The sequence below is a fragment of the Zerene cesonia genome, chromosome 13 (assembly GCF_012273895.1).
Source record: "Zerene cesonia ecotype Mississippi chromosome 13, Zerene_cesonia_1.1, whole genome shotgun sequence".
Lineage (NCBI taxonomy): Eukaryota > Metazoa > Arthropoda > Insecta > Lepidoptera > Pieridae > Zerene > Zerene cesonia.
Genome location: NC_052114.1, coordinates 9583860 through 9608081, shown reverse-complemented (window position 1 = coordinate 9608081; position 24222 = coordinate 9583860). Strand labels below are relative to the sequence as shown.

Below are 24222 nucleotides of genomic sequence, written 5' to 3'. Positions count from 1 at the left end.
CTTTAGTTACACTAAGTACTTACTTATGTTTATAGGTTCTCAAAAATAAAAAATGTATACATATGAGCACTTACTTCTGATCATCATTTCACCAACAACCACTAAAAGATGGAGTTACTTGTTCGCTAGTCTTAGGTTCATAAATTTCAGGTTACATTACGCTCTTCAAATGGTACATAGTTTATAGCCTTTAGAAAACTTTTTTTCATAGTCGGGTCTAATTATTTCCCTTTATTGCGTATACAATTGTTCAATATCTGTACACAGATAACCTATAAATTCAGAATGAAAGCGTAATTAAAAAAAATACAAATTAATTTCTAAAAACATGAGAGCGCAATCTATATCGCATACTAATTAATCCTATCGCAGCTAACAATAATTCGCCTCGCAATGTACAATTAAAAATAGCCCTTAATATATGAGTAAAACAAAAGCTATTTAAACTGCATATCGCTTGCAGCGCATGACCTGACCACTATTATTTTTACAAACAAGTGATTTATCCATCGCTCGTCTTATTTTAATTTTCAATTTACGGAGCACTATCCCGCGTTCACTTGTTTGTGTTGCAGCAATTATTTGTATGGGATGACTATTCTTTTCTGCAAATCATTTTAGTTCTTATAACATGTGCGATATTGTATAGATATAGTTCTTTAGTTTCATAGTTTTAGTCTGTTATTTAGAAACGACATATTTGTAAGCGTTTTACATTGTTTGATGATAGGATGTTATGGTCTTCGATGTGGAAGCATTCGAGTTTGCTTTCGGCTGTTTTTTGAGTCACACTGACTGTCAGTGCTGACAATCGAAAATTTTAAACATCTATAAAGCGTTTTAGAATAACTAGCATGCAGTGAGACAGTTAAAGTAGCTTTATTGGTCATGGTTATAAGGCACATAATCGCTTATAATGCATTATTACACAGCAAATTTTAATACCTCTGTATATGAAAACGTGGCTTAAAGCTTAAACATCAAATTCGTTTAACTTCCACGTTCTGTTCAATGCTGATCGTGTTTAAATGCACAGTACCTGGATGACCGAGCTTTGCTCGGTATTTTTTTTTTAGTCGCCAAAAAATAGTATTATTATTCGCCAGTAGATGTCAGGAAGAATCATAATAAATTGGGACTACTCAAACGCCTCCTATTTGTTGAAAAAGTAAGTTTAAGTCGATAAAACACGAATAAAACACGAATATAACATTTTCTAAAAAAGATTCCTAGCTAGATCGATTTATCGCCCCCGAAACCCCCTATATACTAAATTTCATGAAAATCGTTGGAGCCGATTCCGAGATTCCAATTATATATATATATATATATATATATATATATATATATATATATATACAAGAATTGCTCGTTTAAAGATATAAGATAAAACTTGAATAATTTTTAATGTATGTTTATTACTCCAAAACGAAATAACAGTAATTCTACCCTTAAAGTTTTAAACATCTTCATGATAACAGATAGCAACGTATTAACGTTAACAATTACGTTATAATCAAAACACGATAATCATTAAACTAAACAAATAACCGCACTGATTTCCCTGATCAAATCCAGCTGCATAATCCATACTCAACTAATCATTACTTTATTGAAATAAATAGCCGCCAATACATTGGTTATATTTCTCATATCAAATTCGCAAATGGGCCGATAGCGTGATCCGCTTTAATGAAATTGCAATTTGACTCGGATCAATTTCGTTTTATTGTGATATTTTTATAATCGGAATTGGTTTTATCGAATTAAGGTGCACGGTTCGGTGTATTGTTGGGCCGTTTTTATATCTTATTTTGTAATTGTTGGGAGGTAATTTTACTTTTCGCGTTTCTATCTTAGTTGTTTATCGAATATTTAAAATTATTAGAAAATTGCAAAGACTATTGTTTCTAATATAGATACATAAAACTCCTTGTAACCTGCAGCGTCACACGCATGGTACCCAGGTAAAAAGTTGCATCTGTGCTATTGCAGACTATACCAAATTTAATCCATATACGATACGGTTATATACTTATATAGGTTATATCCACCCATTCATACTTACAATCTTTCGCGTTTATAATATTAGTAGGATGTTGTAGTATAACCTTTATTTATTCATCAAAAATCCGTCGCCGTTTTAATCAAACTTTTTTTGTATTCACGTAGAGCTGTTTCATAATCTCTATACATGTCTCTCACAGAATCACAAAGGAATCGCAGCATTAAAACGTTTATTACTGTTCCCAAAGTTATTCCTTTGACGATAAAATAACATACTTTATTCACGAGACATTGTTGTACGAATATAACCAAAAACGGCGGACAATTGAATTACACACAGCCGCTATCTCGCAAAAATAACGTAAACGAAGCCCTACATATTTAATAAGGATCTTGGTCTAACGTTATGTATAAGCACTGATTATGATACACAAGCTCGTTGAATATTAAATGCCGTGTAATATTTTCTTCATCCCTTGTACATATTTGCGGACAGTATTTTGCATTACAGTAATGAATATCACGGGAAAATATCTTAATGATAATCGAATGTTTTGTTATCATATTACCTAATATGTTCGTATTGGTTTTCGCGCGCTCTGAGTGTTACTGATATATCTCTGCTTTTACCTAAATCTTCTGGAACCGTTAATTGATAAATAACCTACTTTATCATCTGTAGTAGATGTTAGAAGTGACATTTCATAAGGGTTAAACTATTAACACTGTCATTCAGGAATGAAATCGATCCCAGGGTTTCTGAATAAACAAAATTTAACTTTCCTCTTTATCTCGGTATAGAACAAACGCTAATTGGTATTTCCCGAATAATATGGGAGAAAGCGCTGAATCATCACAGTTCGATGTAGTTTGGGAGTCGGAGACTTCAATAAAAAGAACGAAACAACTGTTTTAACTCACACTCATAACAAATAGTAAAAAAGTCAATTTCGAGTCGATCTCGCGTACGAAATGTAATATAAATTAAGGTATAACCCATATTATATAAATTGTTCTGTTTTTAGTATTGATATTATAACGACAACAGAAATACATTACAACGAATATGGCAGACAGAAAGAATGCCAGATAGGCGGTGGAATCTTAGTAATTGGGTGTCATTTAATAATAAAAACATAATGTACCTACATAATTCATGTAACTCAATGTCTGCTGTATTTCTTTTTTGGTTTAAATAAACTTTATTTTATTTATTATTATTTTGGTACGGAACCCTAAAAGCTACAAACACAAGGCATATATAACTACTACTTAACGCATATGATTATGAATAAGGAAAACATTATTATTATTAACTTTTCAAAATTTGTGTGTTGAAAAATAATGTGTTGTCTCCCCCCAGCATCGCCGGGATCCGGTCGATGGGGCAGCTGGACGGAGTGGTCAGAGTGCGGGTCTGACTGCCGGCAGTCGAGGCGCCGCTCGTGCGTCGGCGACGCGTGCTCCGGAGCGCAAGTCCAGCACGCTGATTGCATTGGCGACTTCTGTGGTGTGCATGGAGGTAGGTTCATGGAGATTAGAAAAGATTATATATAACTAGCTGCTCCCCGCGGTTTTCCCGAGTAAGTCCGTATCCCATAGGAATATCGGGATAAAAGTTGCCTATATGTAATTCCAGTTGTCCAACTGTCTACGTAACAAATTTCATTGCAATCAGTTCAGTAGTTTTTGCGTGAAAGAGCAACAAACACACACTCATCCTTACAAACTTTCGCATTTATAATATTAGTGGGATATTAGTAGGATGTTGCTTCTTTGCCGTGTCTGGTCATCACACCATCAAACTCTCAGTCCATATCAAAAATAAACTTGTCTCATGGGGATACATTAAAGCTATAATACAGTGAACATTATTATAATTAGTATGTCACAATATAGCCATGTCTAAACATTCTATACTATCCTACAAGTATCCCTTATATTTACAGCTAATATAGTTAACCAAATAACACCACTGCAAATGAAAAGAGGCACTTCCGGTCAATGAAAATATATAATTAATTGAAACGTAAACCCAAAACAACTCACGAATTTTTCATGCATTTGTGAAAGGCTCAAATAAGAACTGGGTCACGTATAATAAATGCAGTAAATTCACGGGCTGTACTCGTGATATTCTGTGTTCTTGACTCATTAATTTTTGATGTAGTGCTGGAGGAAAAAAAAACTTAACATGAGTTTTATTTTTATTTAACTCTAAGTCGAATTTTAATTGTATCTGTACTTGAATTTATCGAATCTATAGTCATATACCTTCAAACAATTATAGTAATTGTAAGTCATGCATAGTAAAAACATCAAACTGCAATAAATATACCAATAATCAAACAAGTTGTTAAAGAAATATCATGAAGTTAACAAATTTTTTATTCGGATCTAATATAAGTACAATTATTTTTATTGCAAACATTAAATAAATCCAACCGGACAAATACAGTCATATCCGTTGCTTTGCCTCACTTCCAACGACTTGAAAAGTACTCTTTGAAGTCAGTTACAGCTTTACCTAGACTGCTTGTAAACTCTAAACGAGGTCAGATATAAACCAACTAAAATCAAGATACTAACAAAAGTTTCACAAATAGAAGTGGAAGTTTAAATTACAGTTAGTCAGGTTATAAATATCTAGCAATTCACGTTTCCATGTGATTGTTGTGGATACTGACTTATTTCTTTTATTAATGAATGTTACTGTAAAAAGTATATAGTGCTGAAAATATGTATGTTCTCTGTACAACTGTCTGTGACAGATGACATATTTTTTATTCATCTAGAATTATTATTATGAATGTATAACTGAGGCACTTAGACATATATAACCGAAAGAATAGAAGAAATTCGATTACAGAGGTACGATCATGGGTGGCCAACAGGTCAGGCCTTGACACGTTATGCTAAAAGACGCGGGTTCGAATCTCTGGATCGAAATTAAAATTCTTTAAACATTTTTCATGTATTTCTTCATAAAAGGCATTTATTATGGTCACAAAAAAAGGATCACCTCCATCACACTAATTGCATCCACCAAAATATATTTTAACATGACAACTTGACTCCAAACAGAACTTAGTACACTTGAAATTTGAACTTCTGCTTATAATCCGCTGTCACAAGATCGGCCAAGTTATGAAACTTCCAGGGACATGTTAATTAAGCCGATTCTATGAAAGGCACACGGTTCCAGCCAGATGCCGGGTTAAAAATAAACTTCCTTTTCCGCGCTCATAACTATGAAATGTTATACTGTCTTCATAACAGGCTATCGGTAACCCCGAACCACCAATGTATTTAGAGCCATCGTACCTTCCGTCAGCAGTCTAAATTTTATGAACCGAATTGCACGATAAGCCTCACAAAGGGTCCGTCTTTGGGCGGCCGCGTTAAAAAGATTCAAACGATACTAAATTCGGGCACTGTGACCATCTGGGTCGGATCATACCGTCTAAATATAGGCAGGCCTAAAATTTTATCGTGCACTTACGTAACATTGACTTAGACATTCATATCTTAATGCTTTTGCAGCTAAATTGGACAATATCCCATTTTCTTTTGAAGTAAACATGTTTTATTAAGATCGTTAGTACGAAATGTTTAGAAGATACGCCGTATAGAGATTTTGATCTCCTATTACGATTGAACGTAGATTCGTAAACAACGATATTCTTTGTTTTTTCTTCTTAACTTACAAGTTTACCATCCAATTAATTACCTTAATGAATGCCTGAATAAATGTTAATATGTTTCACATATTTCTACGTTTTATATTGCATGTTGATATTACAAAAACCATTTCATACTTTATCATATGATACGCGAAGCCGTGATTGTTTACCACGTCCATTTACAAAATATCAATCACCATTTAATATTTAATGACAAACTCCCCTGGCGGCCGACCAATACACCAAATGGAATGATCAATCCATATTTTGTTCACGATGTCAGTTTATTATCCTTGGCCCCCGCTGATTCCGTTTCAATTTCCTATTCTGTTTATCGATATATTCCCCAAAGCTGCATTCGGTTAACCACAACCACACAGCTTTCTTTCCACGCTATATAAATCAGTGAATTTGACATATTTGCGTATAAATTGCTTTTGTTTATCTTTTCCTCAAGATTGATCGTTATTTATAGCTCATCATATTTCAGGGGTTTATTTTTCGCGTATTATTTATCGCTGAAATTTCTGTAGCATTCATCTATCAAAATTCGTGAAACACGATCGCTTTTATCACTTGTAATGTAATGGAATTTGTAATATTTCTTTTCGTTCCTTACAAATCTGGTGAAATAAATTTCGCAGCGAATGGAGCGAATTATAAATTTATTCCGTGATGAAATATTTCTAGAAATTTCTGTGCGGAGTTATAAAAGTCATATCGAATGAATATGAGGTTTACATACATGTGGGATTCACAGCTAATTCAATACGAGCATCAGTAAATTACCCACATGAAAGGTGAGCGTTGAATGAAGAACTGGGAGAGGACTATTCATTTGCACTGGAACTCTGCCCTCTTCATTAGCCTAATTGCTCACATACAAAGGGGGAATGGTGAAATTTTATAGTCGCTTCATCTTTTATTATCCAAACCCTGGATAGCGAATTTACTTTCTTAACTTTTTTCAATCAAAATAGAACAATAGATTTCATTTCCCTATCAATTATTGGGGAAATAAGTTTTCTTTTTATACAAATAACATGACAATTGTTAATCAAATGCATACTTTAATAAGAACTGGTAGACGTTCTAGTTTGTATGTATTTATTGCTGTTTTCAACCGACTTTAAAAAAGGAGGTTATCAATTCGACATTAGCTTTGTGGAAAAGCATCGTAAGTGAAACAATGTTTAGAAAATGATTTTAAAGGACAAGTCATCTAATAAACATCAATAGACCACTAGAGAGCGAGAGAACTAAACAAATCTAGACAACATACGCGCCTGATTTGTAGGTGTACTTACGTTTCAGCCCATTATTTGCATTACAATATTTACGTCTACCATATCATAAATCTTTAACATCAGCGTTCGAACATTCATTATTGTAGCGAATAAATATCCGGCTAATGATTTTGTATTTCTTTACGTATAAGTGTTTGCAGTTTGCTTAAGTAACGAGGTGATAAAGTACGGTAATGATATAAATATGCGTATGGCACGTCTCGGACGGAAACTGAAATGGCTGGGGAACACTATTGACTATTTATAGTAATGTTTAGTCGTGATACTGTGCGGCATTGGTGTACGTTCCCATCGACTTGCATCTTTTTCGATGTGGATTGCTTTATGGATTCTATTATAACAGAATAACATGTGTATGACTACTTGATAACTTCTATGAATTTATTATTAATGATAGCTTATAAAATTTCTCTCTCATCTAATTATGAAAATGCGATTAAATAGATATAATTAGACAATACGCTTATAAAATTGTACTTGGAAATATAAAATGTGTGTGCTAATTGTTTGAGGAATAGAGTGGACTATATTATTGTTAACCAATGTGGACTCTGTATTACCATAGTACAAACAATTAAATGTTTTTTTATTATTATTATGGCGTTTCAATTTTTAACGAGGTATACAGAAGGCGTAAGCAGATGCACTTCTGCATCTGCTATGGTTCTTTACGAACAAATACGTAATTATTGTTCTATATCAAATTGTGGACATTATTTGAAACACCTTTTTATTTTAATTAATAACTATAAATTATTTATTTGAACATTCATTATTTAAATTAAATTACTAGCTTTTGCCCGCGGCTTCGCTCGCGTATTAACGCGATTTAGTCGTTTAATTACTCGGAATAATTTCCGAGTAATTAAACGACTAAATGTTGTTATATCCACATATAAATATATTTAAAAAAAAACCCATCAAAATCCGTTGCGTAGTTTAATACTATGAAGTGATGTTACTATGAAGCTATTGTTACTATAATATTCATCATCATCAACATCAACCCACTACAAGCGTCTCCTATAAAGGCAATAGTGTTGCAAAAAGATAATTATAAAAATGACCTAAATTAATTGTTATTATAAAACACATGTATGTTTCCTAGAAATCTATGCATTTCTTAAATTTACTAAAATAATAAGTAAATTGCTATTTACTTCTATCAAATAACGAAACACACATAGATGTCAAACACACAGCACTTGTAAACACGGATGCGTACTGCAATTCTCATTACTGGAGGTGGACTCCGTAAATGATTTGTTGTGATTTCGCCGAGCGAACTCAGCGGGCGATCGCTGCATCCAAACCCAGCAAACCTCTACCCCATTATACTCTCTATGATAAATGGGTTTAGTGCTACATTCGCGTGTTCGCAGAAGAATTTAATTCCACCAGGCCTCCTACCACGTTATGGCCAACAAGGGTTTGCCGATTGGATTCTGTATCTCCAATCTCTGCATTGGACTCATACGACTGGCACTGACAAATGTTTACACTGTACAAATTTCAATATTAACCCCCAAATGTCGACGGGGTGCATCAGACCCGCGTTTTATTTTTGCTATTAACTTTTTACTGCGCTCAAGGAAATTGAATTCTCATATCAATTTGTACAAACAACAGCTTGGTGAAAGCATGACATAAGTTATGGATTTGATTTATACATTGTTTGCGGTATGATTTGTGTTGTTTGTTTCTTAAGCGGGTAATAGCGACTTACTGCTGGGTTATAATTCGTTCTGCCACGTATACTTTACCATCAACTGTTACAAAATGACGCTTCGTATATTATTCCGTAATAAATTGGCCTTCAGTGTATAATTATTTTGATATTCAACTATAATAAACAGTTTATTTACGACTGACACACATCAATTATACTACGACAATAATTGTTTTCGACCAAATTAAGTATACATTTTTAATCAACTATACAGATTAAGCAGGGCTATTCCTCTATAAACCGTCCACTTAGCGGTTAGCAAATCGTCATCAAAATCAAGGATCACATCAAAACCCCGGGGTCCCGAACACCCCTTACGTTCGCCGTCATAGCTTAAGCCAGCAGTCACAGGTTAATCGGATAAGCTAACGCAAATTAATTCCAACAACGTTTTATGACGTTTACTTAACGGCCAAGTGCACCCAAGAGGCGGATGTGTTATATATCTCATGCGGATATAAACTTATGTTTATATTGGAGATTTATGATCATCATGACCACGTTGCGTCACGCGCGACTACTTAATGGTGCTACGGACGGACAATTTGTGGTTTTTATATGTAAATATATAATTTATGGCGCATAAAGCCGTGTTCTTCAGTAACTGAGTGGCACTTAACGTGAGTTTCGTATTTGTTAATAATAGTTTAGGATTGTCAGTGAGCCCTTATGATACGTAATGTATGTATGTAATGGTTAGTATTTGGTATCATTAGATTTATAGCGCGGAACCTTAACACATTAAACGTTTCTTATAAATTGTGTGTGCAGAAGTGACTAGATTTAATTCAAATCGATTAACAAATAAGATTCAATTTAAAGCGCGGTGGTTAGAAGCGCACGAATTTTTGTGAGTGTTTTTTTTATATTTGATAATAAATCTAGATATCAATAAAAATACAATGTAGACACAGACCTGAAAATGTAATATTTTATGTGTAATATGCATTAATTGTGGGATAGTAGAAGCTAAAAGTCCATCAGAATTTCAAAATATCTTATTTATTACCTACCATATAAAGAATATGGTTTCATGTATCAAGATACATTTTCAAGAGAAAATACTTTAAACCACTATCGCTGCCTATGTCGGTGCCTATATCGATGCCTGTACTCAAATCACAAATATATGTTATTGCAATAATCTAAATGTAACATATGAATTACTTGATTGACTCAAATCGAGACGCTTCGCCAAGGAAGTTTAAAGCGCAATTAGCACAAAATATTTATAACTCCAAAAGAATTTATTCATCATGGCTTAAATACTATGCACAGGCGCACTGCACTAAACGAGTCAACCTCATTTCTATTCACCAGAAAATTGCCCCAAAAACTATAACATTTTCGCGACCTAGTGTGTATTGAATTCTGCAGTGGGTATGTGGGTCAAACGTGGCTCGCCTGACAATATGTAACTGCAGTGCGAATATGTACGAAACACGGCAACTTGGGGCATAAATGCGTATAATGCTTTTTGGTATTTGTTTGCGTAATGCATTTGAACGGACACGTCTCCTTCGCCGAAATATAGTTTGTGTATCATATTCTGATGTGAGTTAGAATATTAACGGATGAATTTCTTTTGAATATGAATTTTTTTATTTGTAATTATTGTACATATCGACAGGAGTCCTGTGAATAATACGACCTAACCATAACTAAACAATTGATTTTAAATATTTAAAATACATGTCCATATGCTAACTATAGTTGACGCATTTAATAGAAAAGTTTAGCTAATAATCACGTTATTTTTAATTAATTTCAACCTGTCAAATAGTCAATTAAATTACTACCTTCAGCACCACTGCTTATGTTCGGATTTTTTGTTACTAACCAAAAACCTACAGAAGCACAACTCACGTAAAGCAATTGCTTTCATATTTGACAAAATTCCTATCACAAACATATCACAAAACAGTTCCTATCCTCATTTTAAAGGTAAATTAAGACCATCCTATAAGTCTCTGATAAAAATCTAGCCTCAGGCTGTCCAAGATTCCCATCTTTTTATACTGGTAAAAAGCGGAAATATAATTTAGGTCACTAACGATCCTATCGATGTCTCGATAATCGTTTTTAGATTACGATCTCCGTAAATTATACCTTGGCTTGTTTAATTGCATCGAGCATCGATAGTCTGTTGGAATGATGACTTTATTTAAAACTGGTTTGTGGATAGTTTTAAATGATTTTAGGCGGTCTCCTTAATTGATTTTGTTTAACCCTTGGCATGCCTGGTAGGGTCTGTCAGACCCACACCAACGCGCGAACCGTTGTAGTTCATTTAAATTTGAATTTGGAGCCTCACCGTTTTTAGTAGCTGGCCGTTACTAACCGCGGAATGCCCTCCACCCGCTTCCTCAGTCCGCGGTGAGCTATCAGCGTAAAAGGACTTGCGTAAAGTGCCTCCGGGTCCCACAGACCCCACCAGGCATACGGCGTGACTTTATTTTGTAAGTATTTATTTTTCTTTTTTCTTATAAATATTGGAATTTGTCCGTTAAATAATATTACTTTGTACATTACATTATCCTATTTTATTTTTTTCAGTTTAATCATGAATAAACAACTAACAGACGAGAACATAGCAAGTTTATTATTCCAAGAGTTGGATGTTGAAGACTTAGCTGCATTCCAAGAGTTGGATGTTGAAGACTTAGCTGATTCAAGTGGAGAAGAGTTTGACGAAGATGATACGTTTGTCCCGCGTAAAAAGATCGGAAAACCCAGTACATTTGTGAGACATGTAGTTGTCACATTTGTCTTGTCTACTCGATTTTTCAATGGGCAAAGTGTTACCGAACCAAAGCTTTACAAAGTGTAAATGCAAGGGATGAAGACTAATTATTTTGTTATTAAGATTAAGTATATGATAGTGCCTCACACTGGATTAAAGTCTGATTATGATCTCAATACTTTTGATACTAATTATATGTTAACAAAGTTATAGTCACGAAATTTTGCTTAAAAATTTGAGTTAAACTTTAATTTCAAATATTTTAATAAAGTTGATTAATTTCTAATATGATTTTTTTACTATCTCTTTTTTGCCCTTTAAACATGCGTCTTGAATCATTAAATCACCTAACATAATAAAATTTATTGAAAAAAATGCTATTTTGAAATCGGGGTCTGAGAGACCCACCAGGCATACAGTGTAACTTATGCCCACCAGGCATGCCAAGGGTTAAAGACTTCCCTGCTGTAACACAGTCGGTGGACTAGCACAGAGGGAAGTCTTATCGTTTACTTTTCTAATAATTGCTATGTATAATATGACATTTTACCTGAAATGGATGTACAATTGTAAATTTGTATAATTTTGTAATAATAATAATGATAAATAAATAAAATAAATAAAAAAAGAAGTGTTACCGAGTTCTGTGTCTACGAAACTGAAATACAAAACAATTTACATTTAATTCCTAAAAAAATCTCATGAAATTATGGTCTTTACTTCGAATTAAGGCTTGTGCTGAAAAGGATTTATATATAGTTCTCATTGATTGTGCATGGTGTTAGTTTCCAATAAAACTTCTTGATGAAACTGCTGTTCATTAGTATTTTTAAACAATTATTTCAATTGTGGGGTTCACTACAATTCTATAACTTCACCGCACTCCCTTCAAGGATCATAAGTGATCATACAAAAAATGACTGATTATTATTTCCCTACCGATATACTGTCAGTTTTGTTGTCGGTGATTACCACTATCGATTTCTGCATTAGCTTTGTAAGTCGATGTGTTTACGAATCAAACAAGATTGTTTAGACTTGGTCTATTTATGAATACTCTGCGTTACTATGTACTGAAAGGAAATGTTAATAATTTTGAGTATATTTAGGTTACAAGGACAAATCTGTTGTTGGAACACATTTTACAGTTAATGCCTACCGTTGTTGATTACGATGACTTGAAAAGGATTCCTTTTGAATAACATATGATGTAAAAAACTTTACTTGGTTACAAACTAATTGTAAACTAAACAAAACTAAATTCACCTTAAAATAAAAGTAATTGGATTCACCAGTGTTATACAAAACCAGTTTGGACGAATGTTTCTCATAGATTCGGTTCCCGCTATCACATGTTATATAATTAATTTATCGACATTAATCCAATAACAATGTCATCCCCGTGTCGTTCCCATACAAACTGACACCCGTTAATCCCCTAATTTGAGGTTCTACAAAAAACATCTCGTTAAAATTCATCCTGGGACGAATCGTAAACTCGAGGACGACATAAATAATATTAAAAGCTATAGCAAGAAATGCGATGCCCGTTTCACTGCGGTAATAAAACGCGGAGTTAAGTTTTCATCTGAGATCGTCTATAGATAGGTTAAATTAAGGCCGGTGATAAATGCACATACCAAAAAAAAAAAAAAAACGATTTATTACATGTGTGTGTGTCTTTCATTTTCGATGTGTTTAACATAAGTCAGAAATGAAATAGTGATTTATTTTTATTATCAATAAATGACAGTAAAAATTAATAAACGGGCTATTGTTTCTAACATTACAACACAGTAGCTGACTCTTAACTTAGCTCTGGGCTACTCGACCTGGTTTTAGCTTATATGTTTAAAAATATAATAAAACAAAAATTTTACAGGTTTTCTATTCAAAAGAATCAGCTTAAGTTATTATAGCTTTTATAAAGACTTTTATAATGCATTTATTATTTTAGCATAGCTTAAAGAACGTATAGCTTATATTTTTATATTAAGAATGCACGTCTTATGCTTTAAAGTTATAAACTCGAATAAGAAATACGGAAATTATAAAATAAAGAGTTATACTGATAAATGGTAATATAAGCGTGTTTTTAGAGTGATGGATGATGGATTTTAAATCAAAAAATAAATGATTAGCATAGTTTTTTCTCAGTCGTCAGTTATTTTCTAAGATGCTAACTACAAAAACCACATAGGTATATAAAACCCCTAAACCGACAGCGCCTCTGCTGAGCATTTCAATGTGAACATATTTCAAATTTTATTGCCAACTCGTAAAATTTTAAAAGCTTATCATACAGGTGTAGTTGATTATCTGACACAGTGTATTTTGACAGTTATTTTATGAGTAGTTTCGTGGCGCACTTATCGCAAATAACAGAATTCTTGTGACCGAGAAATAAGGTACCAATAGTCTATTACCTTTTGGGCCTTTTTAAGAAGCTTTCATTGTAAATTTATGAAAAACGTATCGTTCTTAGTTATTTTAATCTAATCAAACTAGTAAAGAAACATTATACAATATAGTGTTTATTCACTATCTTTTACCTGCAGCTCTGCCCGCGTGGTCTTCCCCTGTTTCATCCTCTATTCTATCCTCCTTGGTAGAATTTATTAAAAATCCTTTCGAATCAATACCTACGTTAAAATTTATCAAATACCTACGTTAAAGTGGCTATATGCATGCCAAATTTCAGACCGATCGGCCCAGTAGTGTAGACTATGCATTCATTGACCAGTCTTTGGCGTTTTACACATAAGAATTTATTATCTTTAAAGATATAAAATTCAATCCTTGTCAATACAGTACCAATAATGCCTTTATAAACTATTGTTTTATTGTTACAATTGTAGAAAAAATGCAGTCATTTCTTATACTTGAAACATTGCTTGTAAATCTAACATAATACACTTCTACAAAGTACAAATATTTTATATTTAATACAGTTTTTAGCACAGCTGTTCATTAATATAATACTGTAGTGTTTAAGTTTACATAGAAAGCCATTCGAGAAGTTTACCAACAGTGACGTAGCGATATTTTCTCGTAAAGTGAGTTAAAAGTTTGTAATTTATTCCGCTCTGCTTAACTTTGTACGGCATCTTGTGAAGAATCGCGTGTCGGCTCTGAAAATAAGATTAACATTTTTAAGTTTATGTGCATTTTAATAATTTTACCCAATTTTATCGAGGGTTGAAAAATATATTGATACTTGATCCTCTCCTTAGCGTAAAGATTAATGTGTGAATGTAAAACGATTGAGTTTAATTAAAAATTTCAAGATGGCACCGAATTTGATAGTCTGTATATACGGAAACAGTAATACGTAATTGTGTCGTGTGTTTGTGTCCTTTTTGTATTTGTCCTTTTGTATTGGTGCAAATAAAGAATTATCTATCTATCTATCTACGTTCGTTTCACACCACACGCTTGAACTTTGAGTATTTTCTTATTTTAATAGCAACAGAAGTTAAAATAATTTTATCCCCTACATTAGAGAACGCATTTTGTCGTCAGTAAGTTATAAATTACAGTAGTATAGAAGTAGTATCAGTAATACCTATATCCTTTAGAAAAAGATAAGATAAAGGGAAGAAAAAGAAGATATATCTTCTACTACTTTTTAGTTATATAGTTTCTTCTGGTTCCGATGGCCTCAAACCTCAATTTTGTTACAGTAGCTGCCCATAGCGACATACCATTGTACATCGGTATCGCAGTAGCCGTGGTAGTGTTCCTTGCTGGCGCTGCAGTGCTGTACAAACTGCTGCAGAGGAAGACAAGGGATCACTCGTTGTACACCATGACAAGGACAGGTAATTAACTTTCTAGGGATATGAGTATTGGATAGAAAGTGGCGGCGATAGATATGTACGTATTTTAAAGTGAAAAATGTAAATTGCAATTGGAATAAATTTAATCATATTAATTGGAATTGTGATAGTGAAACCTAATGTACATCTATTGTGAATGATGTTTTATATGAATTGTTATACAAAAGAAAAAGTGCTTTGAAATAATCGAATACAGTTTACAGATTAAAAACTAGTTTGAAGTATCGGATGTACTTACAACAGCACGCAACTACACAGCATAAAAACCTTAATGTGATCTATATCTATTAGATCTATAGTAATTTTTTTCGCACTACATTCAATGTATTAAAAGATATTCAGTAACCTACTGAAAAAAATCGTGTTTTAAATCCTACAATGAACCAATTTCTTCTAGACTTTCAACCAGAAATATACCCCACTGTGGAGAAGCAATCCCTCTCGCTGGCTCCAGACCTGATGCAGCATAGACCTCCCCGCTACGATCCCCCAGACCCTCGGACTGAACATCATTATGATGTACCGCATCTAACTAATAGGTAAGCTAAGATTCTTTTCTAGATTGTTTTAATTGTCATGCGTGTAATAAAGACCGTAACATATATAATTTTTTAGTTTTACGGAGATATAAATAAAAATATTAATATGTATATCTGATTACTGGATAAGCTGGGATGCTCTTTAATATTGTTTAAATTTATATGCGTGTAATAATACCATTATATATCTCGTGTATAGTTTTACTAAGACAGAAATTAAATTCTGCGAAATATCGAATATTCACTTAAATTTCAGTACTAAAATTATTTGTATTCTAAATTATATAAATTGAATTTACATTTATCAGTAATATTAGTGTACATATGTTTAATTTTCCTCACCACTTAGCGTCAAAGCAGTTGATAGATAAAGGTTTATCTATCAACTGCTTTGAGCTGCTTTGCGAAAACATAATTTTGAAGTATTCTGCTCTTCTATATTAGAGAATTCCGTTAATGTCTTGTCCAATTTTAGCTGAGATTTAGTATTAATATCTTTAAATATTATTTAGTTACGCCTCACCAGTAGACCAGCAAGTGACTCCAAGTGCCTCAAGCAAGGGACACAGTGATGAATACGACACGAAGCCCTATAGCGAGTCTGAACATTCTGCCTCTAGCTGCTTTACAAGTTGTGAGTATCCACTACTACTTACTACTACTACTACTACTACCTACCACTGCAACTTACTACTACTACTCACTACTACTACTTTTTACTACTACTTATTACTACTACTTACTACTACTACTTACTACCGCTTCTACTCACTACTTATTGATAAAAAAACTTCCAGATAGGGTAGTAAGTACCACTAGTAGTAGAGCTACTAAGTACTTCAACTGTTTCTACTACAAATTCTATTGAAATTTATCTTATAATTAATTAATATTTGTAAATAATACCTCAATTAAATGTATGTACAGTTTTGTATATTTGTCCACGCATTTGTCATAATCGGATAATATTATTTATTAAGCCTCCTTCACCCAAGGCTTGATAAACGAGAGGTATTTATTCCTATTCACAAAAATACTAACCAGCATTCTATATTTCCATTTGATAGCTATCTTTACATAAAAATAATACATAAACCATATTTAAAATACGAAATACTATGAATACAATATTCAGGATTTTACGAAAACTTTAATATAGCAACATCTATATGCATATTATCGTTGCTCTAAAGTATAGTAAAATATAAAATGTACAATATTTTAAAAGGACAAAAATCTCCAAAATCTCGCAATTTTCCAGGAAATCAGAATCAAATATTATTAAATAAATTACTTTATGCTTTACGCAATATTTTCCAGGGTATAGCTTTTATATATCATAAGAACGATTTTATAAAAGCAATTTTCTTGCAGCCGGGTCAATGTACGATGCAACAAACGAATCAGTAACACTTCAGCTCGCAGAACTGGTGTCCAATTCGCCAACATCCCAATCTCTCTCAGTGTCCAGTGGTGGAGCGCGGCTGTGCTTGCCCGCGGCGGGGGTCGCGCTTTCGATCCCGGAGGGGGCAATGAATAGAGGCAGGAGAGAACAGATCTACGTGGCTGTCGTGAAGGACGATAGATATCGCGCTAGGTTGGGAAAAGGTAGGTGTTTCTTTTATATTTTCAGGTTATTTTTGTATAATTATTAATTACTAGCATTCCGCCTGGGACTTATATAGCCTATGTCACTCAGCAAAGTTGCAGCTTTCTAATGGTGAAAGAATTTTTAAAATCGGTCGAGTAGTTTTTGAGTTTATCTGTTACAAACAAACAAACAAAAATACAAACTCTCCTCTTTATAATATTATGGTAGATGGGTCATAATTCTTAAAGACTGAGAGATAAACTGTATAATATAAATAAAACTTAATAGACATTTCTTATTACGTATGAATTTAATACAAAATGGCAAACTGTTTTATTTTTATCGGATCCTATAAATCTGTATGGCCATTTATTATTGTCAGAATAATTGTCCAATCTAATTTTACAACTTCTGAAGTATAAATATTAATTCGATATGGTTATTAAGTCAACTTCAAAGGGTTCACTTTTTGCTATAACCAATTAAAGCAATCGATAAAACATGTACTCAATTACTATATTCGAGGCTTGGTTCTAATTTATCATAATAAAAAGAAAAAACCTCTAACTACGTCCAATATTTGTTTAATCCGAAAACGATTACCCATATCAAAAACAGCCGCAAACAATTTCAACATATAATTACTGAATCGAAGTAGCAATTTATTTAAAACATTCCAGCTCGCAGCGTCTCACTTGAAAATAATTTTTTGCCCGCAGGTATCACGCAACTCAGTCCGGTAGTAAAATGCGGCCCGCCTAGACTCCAACTCAATAAGTCGGTTATATTGCAAATACCGCACTGTGCGAGCCTCAAGCACGGCTTCTGGAATCTCGCCCTGTACGCTATAGACAACAACAAAGACAACTCGCCGCACTGGAAAAAAGTCGTCAATCTCGGCCAAGAGACCATAAACACCCCGGTCTTTACGCAGCTAGACACAGATAAAATATACTTAGTCACCGACATGCTGTCTACCTTTGTTCTAGTCGGCGAGAGTTTCAACGGGAAAGCCGTTAAAGCGCTCCAATTAGCACTTTACGCCACCCCCATTAACGAAGCATCCACCGAATATACGATCCGCGTTTATATCTTCGAAGACACGCCTTGCGCTACGTACTATTGTCAAGAACAAGAGAAAAAACTCGGCGGAGTTCCTCTAGACCGACCTAAGACTTTGCTATTCCAAGATGGCGGCTCCAATTTGTGTCTGAATTTGGAACACGTCAGCCCCGGTTGGAAGGCGAAACCCGGCGTCGCGTACCAGGAGATACCGTTCAACCACATATGGACGTCGAACTACAACGCGGTGCACTGCAATTTCGCGTTGGACAGGTCGTACGATAGCGACAACATCGACTTCTCCATATCCGCGTGCCAAAGGACGAATCCCTCGTACAAGCAAACGTTCCGCGTGTCCGTGGACATGGCGCACCGCGGCCGCTCGCCGCGCGGGGAATCCCGGAATTTCAACATCACAGAGAATTTGCTGGAAGCAAGACTGGGCAGGAGCGACGCGAGCGACGACGGGAGCGTGAAACGGAGCGTCACCGTGAGCGAGACGGGCGTCAACGAAGCGGAGGGGCCGTTCAAACTGAGCGTCCGGATCAAACGGCAGCTGTGTTCGATCCTGGACCCGCCAAACGCGCGCGGCAACGACTGGCGCGCTCTGGCGTCCAGGCTGGGCGTGGACCGGTACACGACCTGGTTTGCGACCAAGAGCTCCCCCACGGAGGCGATCCTGGAGCTGTGGGAGTGCAGGGAGAGAGGCCCGGGGGCCGTCTCGTCGCTGGCGACGGCGCTGCGGCAGATGGACAGGCACGACGCCGCCGACTTGCTACAAGGCAGACCGTCTTGGTTATGAATTGGGACTTAATGCGATACAGCTCGACGCAATGGCGAATGCTTCGGCGATTAGTTTTTGTTGAACTTTGATTTTATGAAAATCTCGACTCGGAGGCGATTGTTTACTTACATTGCACAAGTTATGTTTTTTTTACGTAGTCGTTTTAAATCGTCAAAATTTTCATTTCTTATCTCGTAGCATTCTTCGTTGGTGTCGATTCGTTGCTAATTATCTTGTAGATTAAATGTTATTTAGAACATAGTACGGGCCGATGGTCGTGTAAAATCGTGGTAGTTTTGTATAGAAGCTCTATCTATGCTGTAGATAAGCGGAATAAATTATATTATAGTAGCAATAATAGTGCCTAATCTTTAAAAGAACTCGGTCGTGGGCGGCCATCTTGTTAATTTTATAAGCGTTTGAGTGTTCATTGTATTGGAATGTGGAATATACATTTTGTTCTTGCTTTTATCAGTTTTTAGAGATACGTGCCAAATTATCGATATTGTTTGGCTATCTATACGCACTACGCAGAGCTTATTGTAAAAATAACTGTTTATTATAAGACTTAAATGCATTTATACTTTACTCGTACTCCCTCACTGCCTATTTCTATAATAGATTTTTTATCATCACCATAATATATGATTTAAAATATTAAGTTTAAAATTCTAAAGTATGGTAATGTTAGTGGAAAAAAATTTATACGTATATTGTTTTTGGATACTTTTACTTTTCGAATGTATGGATGACCGGTTAATTTTGTTCCTGTTGCGAAATATATCGATTTGTATATAACGTGATTATGATCGTACTTAAAGTGGCAATCAATAAATAATATTGTTTTTAAAACGTTTTGCATCTCAAAATATATTAAAACCGTTTATATAACCTTTTATTTTCTTTTTTTTTAAGTTTCAACATAACAAGCAAAAATAAGAGATATTAATTTTTTTTTTTATTAATGTTGCCACCTTAAGTACCTGTGATTTAAATGTAAATAATTTTAAAACACGTAGAAAAATGTATAACCTGAAAATGTGTTGTATAATACGGAATCCTCACCGCTGTAGACTATATATTTTTGTTAACGTGATGACTATTAAATAAATGGATCTGTGATAATTAAAATAATATGAAATAAATTATGTTTAACTGTGTATGTTGTTGTTTTATTGCAAACACCTGAAATTATTATCTGTAATTCTATTTATTAAAAAAAAATATAAAGTTTTTGTTTTTTTAAACGTGTTAATCTCAGGAACCACTGGTCTGTTTTGAAAAATTATTTCAGTGTTAGATAGGCCATTTATAGAGGAAGTATATTTTTAGGCTATGTGTTTAACATGTACGATGTAAAACGAGGTACAGGTAAGCCCATGGGGCACAGCTAGTTATTTATAAAATCAAATTAAGGACCAACTAATAAAAAATTATATCCTGCATTAGTTTGTTTGGTTATATTATACACATAACGATACAGTAAGATTAAATTAAGCCTGAAAATTATATAAATTTTACTATAAATAAAATGGCTTTTAATAGGATATTTACTAATTCCATCTGAATACAAAGTAAAAACTTATTTGTTTAATTCAGTAAAGAAAAAATTAAGGGACTTCATTAAAAGATAAAATAACACAGCTATTTAATTAGAGCGATACTTTACAAGTTCAAACATTTAACAAATAATTCAGTAAAAAAATTTAAAGGACGATATTGAAAGACAAAATAGCACAGCTATTTAATTAAAGCGATTCTTTACAAGTTCAAAAATTTCATTATATTTTGATAATAATATGTATTTTTAACAAAATGACTCAACTTGATTGATATTCTCATTTTTAAATTGGAACATATCAACTCTAGCGATGTAGGAATACAACTTTGATGCTTCACTTCTTCACTTCTCGAGCCTTATTTGGCCAAACCTTTTTAACCTAAACATAACATAACCTCGCGTAACAATATTAACCATCCACCCACAGACAATGCAACACGCATCTCAAAAACAATTCACGAAACGTGCCCAAATAATAACTTCTCTGTGTCGTTTTCTAACAAAAACACTTAAAACTTATGATTTCGACAAGCGTAAAACATTAAATGCAATCGTTAACAATGCTACGTGTTGCGTGTCAATAGAAGCAGGTGTTGGTTTGTATCATTCGGAAACTATGACTAATTGCTGGGAGAGTGGTGGAGGTGCGAGCGGGTTAAGCATTTTCTTTGAGGTTAAATTTAAATCTGAACGATATATATATTAGTAAAGTTTTTATTAACCAATAGGGATGATCTAACCGATGGTAAGCTAAGATGGGGCGAGCTTCCCTAGAAATTTTTCTGTAAGTATTTAATTTATATTACTCTGAGTATTGCAGTTATTTTCATATCTATGAGTTTTGAACTGAATGAAAGAACATTGTTTCATTTAGCATTAAATTCCAATGTCGTTATTCACCTTAACATAAAAATAGTTGTCTTTCATTATTAAATCGTACATTTATAACGAGTCAGAAGACTTTTGTTTTCAAAAGAAATATCGTTTTATTTGTTCATTAAATATATACTTAGCATATGAATATAAGTAAAAATAACATGAATTCAAAGTAGTAATCATGTCCTTCATATTTTTCTAAAATCTTTATATCTTTCTTCACTTTTATTATTTTATTTCCTTGGAAACAAAATAAAAAAGTTTATATCTTTCAAAATAGTTCCACAAATATGGCACAAAAAAGTTTTACAACGTTCCAGAAACCTCTGACAATAAAACCATACATTAGGAACTTTTTTGGGGAATAAATTAGAATATGTTTAAGAACCATTTGTTATTATAGCCAGGTGCATTCACAAAAACTATTGTTTTGTAAAGAATAAAAAATGACTGTTTAGAACAACTGTCTTACCTTTAAAATTAACCTAATTAGTTATGAATACTATTAATGCGTAATTTTTAGAGCTGCATATTTTGAGAATAATTTGTTTATTTGTTTTAAGGGAAATGTGTTTTTTTTTATTTACATAAATGCACTGCGAAAGTTAAAAAAAAACTTTAAATCACATATTACTCAGGTACAGATAATATAAAAAACGATACAGAAAAATAAACAGACGTTTTTCCAGAACCGATATAAAGTCCTTTGGAACAGTAAGCTATACCAATCAACTGCCCTTTCGCTTACTCCAATAACACCCAGGATGTTGTCCCACGGAAATGTCACGCGATGTCATAAGTAGCAGCGGAACTGACACGAAAATTAATTTGCCAGCAAAAAGACCCCACTTCCTAACCTTATCCTTGATGAATAACCCTCTTTAGCCCTCGATAAGGGCATTCGCGATTGATTAGCCGGCATTTCAGACCCTTTCAGTTGTGGGGCGTCTTGGGAGAAGCCGTATAATGCAGGTAAGGGCTGCGGTCTGCATTGACTGGATATTGAAGGTTAATTAATGCTTCCCCTTTGTGCGTGAAGGAAACGGCATTATGTGTAATGTGAAACACGAGATTAGCAATTTTTCGAATGGGTGTTGAATAAGACAGCTGTGAATTTGTGCATGTGAGGAAAGGCTGATTTAAATGTTGTAGCTTAATTACTTGGCATATTTTAAAACTACCTAACCAGCAAACGCTGTTGTGTCTCAGTATTATCATTTAGAGGTGTGAAAAAAAGACGTTGACCGATTCTTATAGCTACCTCCAGATTCTCTCCAGCCGTTTCGGAGGAGTATGGCAACTAACATTGTGACACGAGAATTTCATATACGAGTACATTCAAATATGGTTTAATTATTCAAAAAAACAAATAACTTTATTCGGTTATATATCTTCGTACTTCGCGGTATAGAGTGAAGAGTTGAAAGGGCAGAATGGCTATTAATAATTAATCTATAGAAGATTTATCTTCAATGCATATTCACATTTTAAACAATACTTCCACTGATTACTAAAAAGTAGTCTGTATAATCGTTGTGCTATGTTCTCACATTTCAAATGGTGAGTAATAGAGCCAATAACCTATCCCACCCTTGAAGCTTAATCCCATCTGGAAGCGCATTTTCTTTATAGTACATTTCTTTTTATCCAATTATGATGACATGGAGCAAGCTAATGTGCGATTTGTTTGTTATTTAAGTAATTTTTTTAGAATATCCTACTAATATTATAAATGCGAAAGTTTGTATGGATGTGTGTGTGTTTGTTGCTCTTTCACGCAAAGACTACTGAACCGATTGCAATAAAATTTGGTACATAGATAGCTGGACAACTGGAATAACATATAGGAAACTTTTTATTCCGATATTCCTACGGGATACGGACTTACGCGGGTGAAATCGCGGGGCGTAGCTAGTGTTGAATAAATGATGAATATTAAACCTTAGCGTTACCAATATGTACAATTATCTTACTTGCATTTGAAATAAAACTTCTATACGAATAGAACATTTTAAGGATTAATTAAATTTCTAATGTATTAATTTCATTTAAATATAGCAATTTTATATTCCTCCCTTCTTATTGATGAATAATATTATATGTAGCACATATTTATTTGCATCCATTATTATCTCTTTAGGGCTTAGACCCATATGAGTCACAAACATTTCAATAAGTCCAGTAGCAATAGAAAGGTCAAAATGGTGAAATTACGCAGTCGATACAAAGACAAACTCGGCCCAACAGCGTTCAAAGGTCCACTTAGGGTCAAATGAAACGGGAACGATATTATCAAATGTTGCTTTTGGCCCGGTGGCCGTCGTGACTTACCTTACGTGTTCGAGGTGGGGTTTGTGGGAAGATTTGAGCGAGTTCTAGTGTACGTTGTTGGTGTGGATCTCTTCTTCTTATAGGAACGTAGTGTCATATTACAGCAAAGTTATATCGCCTAGCAGTGTGGATACATTTAAAAAGCTGAAATATCCAAGGGGGATCGCAAC

General features: G+C 33.9%; 1 protein-coding gene across 1 annotated transcript in view; it reads left to right on the top strand.

Moving 5' to 3' along the window:
• LOC119831344 (netrin receptor UNC5A-like) overlaps positions 1-20446 on the top strand; it is a 55444-nt gene extending 34998 nt beyond the window's left edge. Inside the window, exons 7-12 of the mRNA XM_038354647.1 lie at positions 3371-3529; positions 15153-15290; positions 15706-15847; positions 16360-16481; positions 17222-17455; positions 18158-20446. Coding sequence (XP_038210575.1) covers positions 3371-3529; positions 15153-15290; positions 15706-15847; positions 16360-16481; positions 17222-17455; positions 18158-19302 — 1940 coding nt within the window. The 3' untranslated portion in view covers positions 19303-20446. The remainder of the gene's footprint in view (positions 1-3370; positions 3530-15152; positions 15291-15705; positions 15848-16359; positions 16482-17221; positions 17456-18157) is intronic.
• The last annotated feature ends 3776 nt before the right edge of the window (positions 20447-24222 follow it).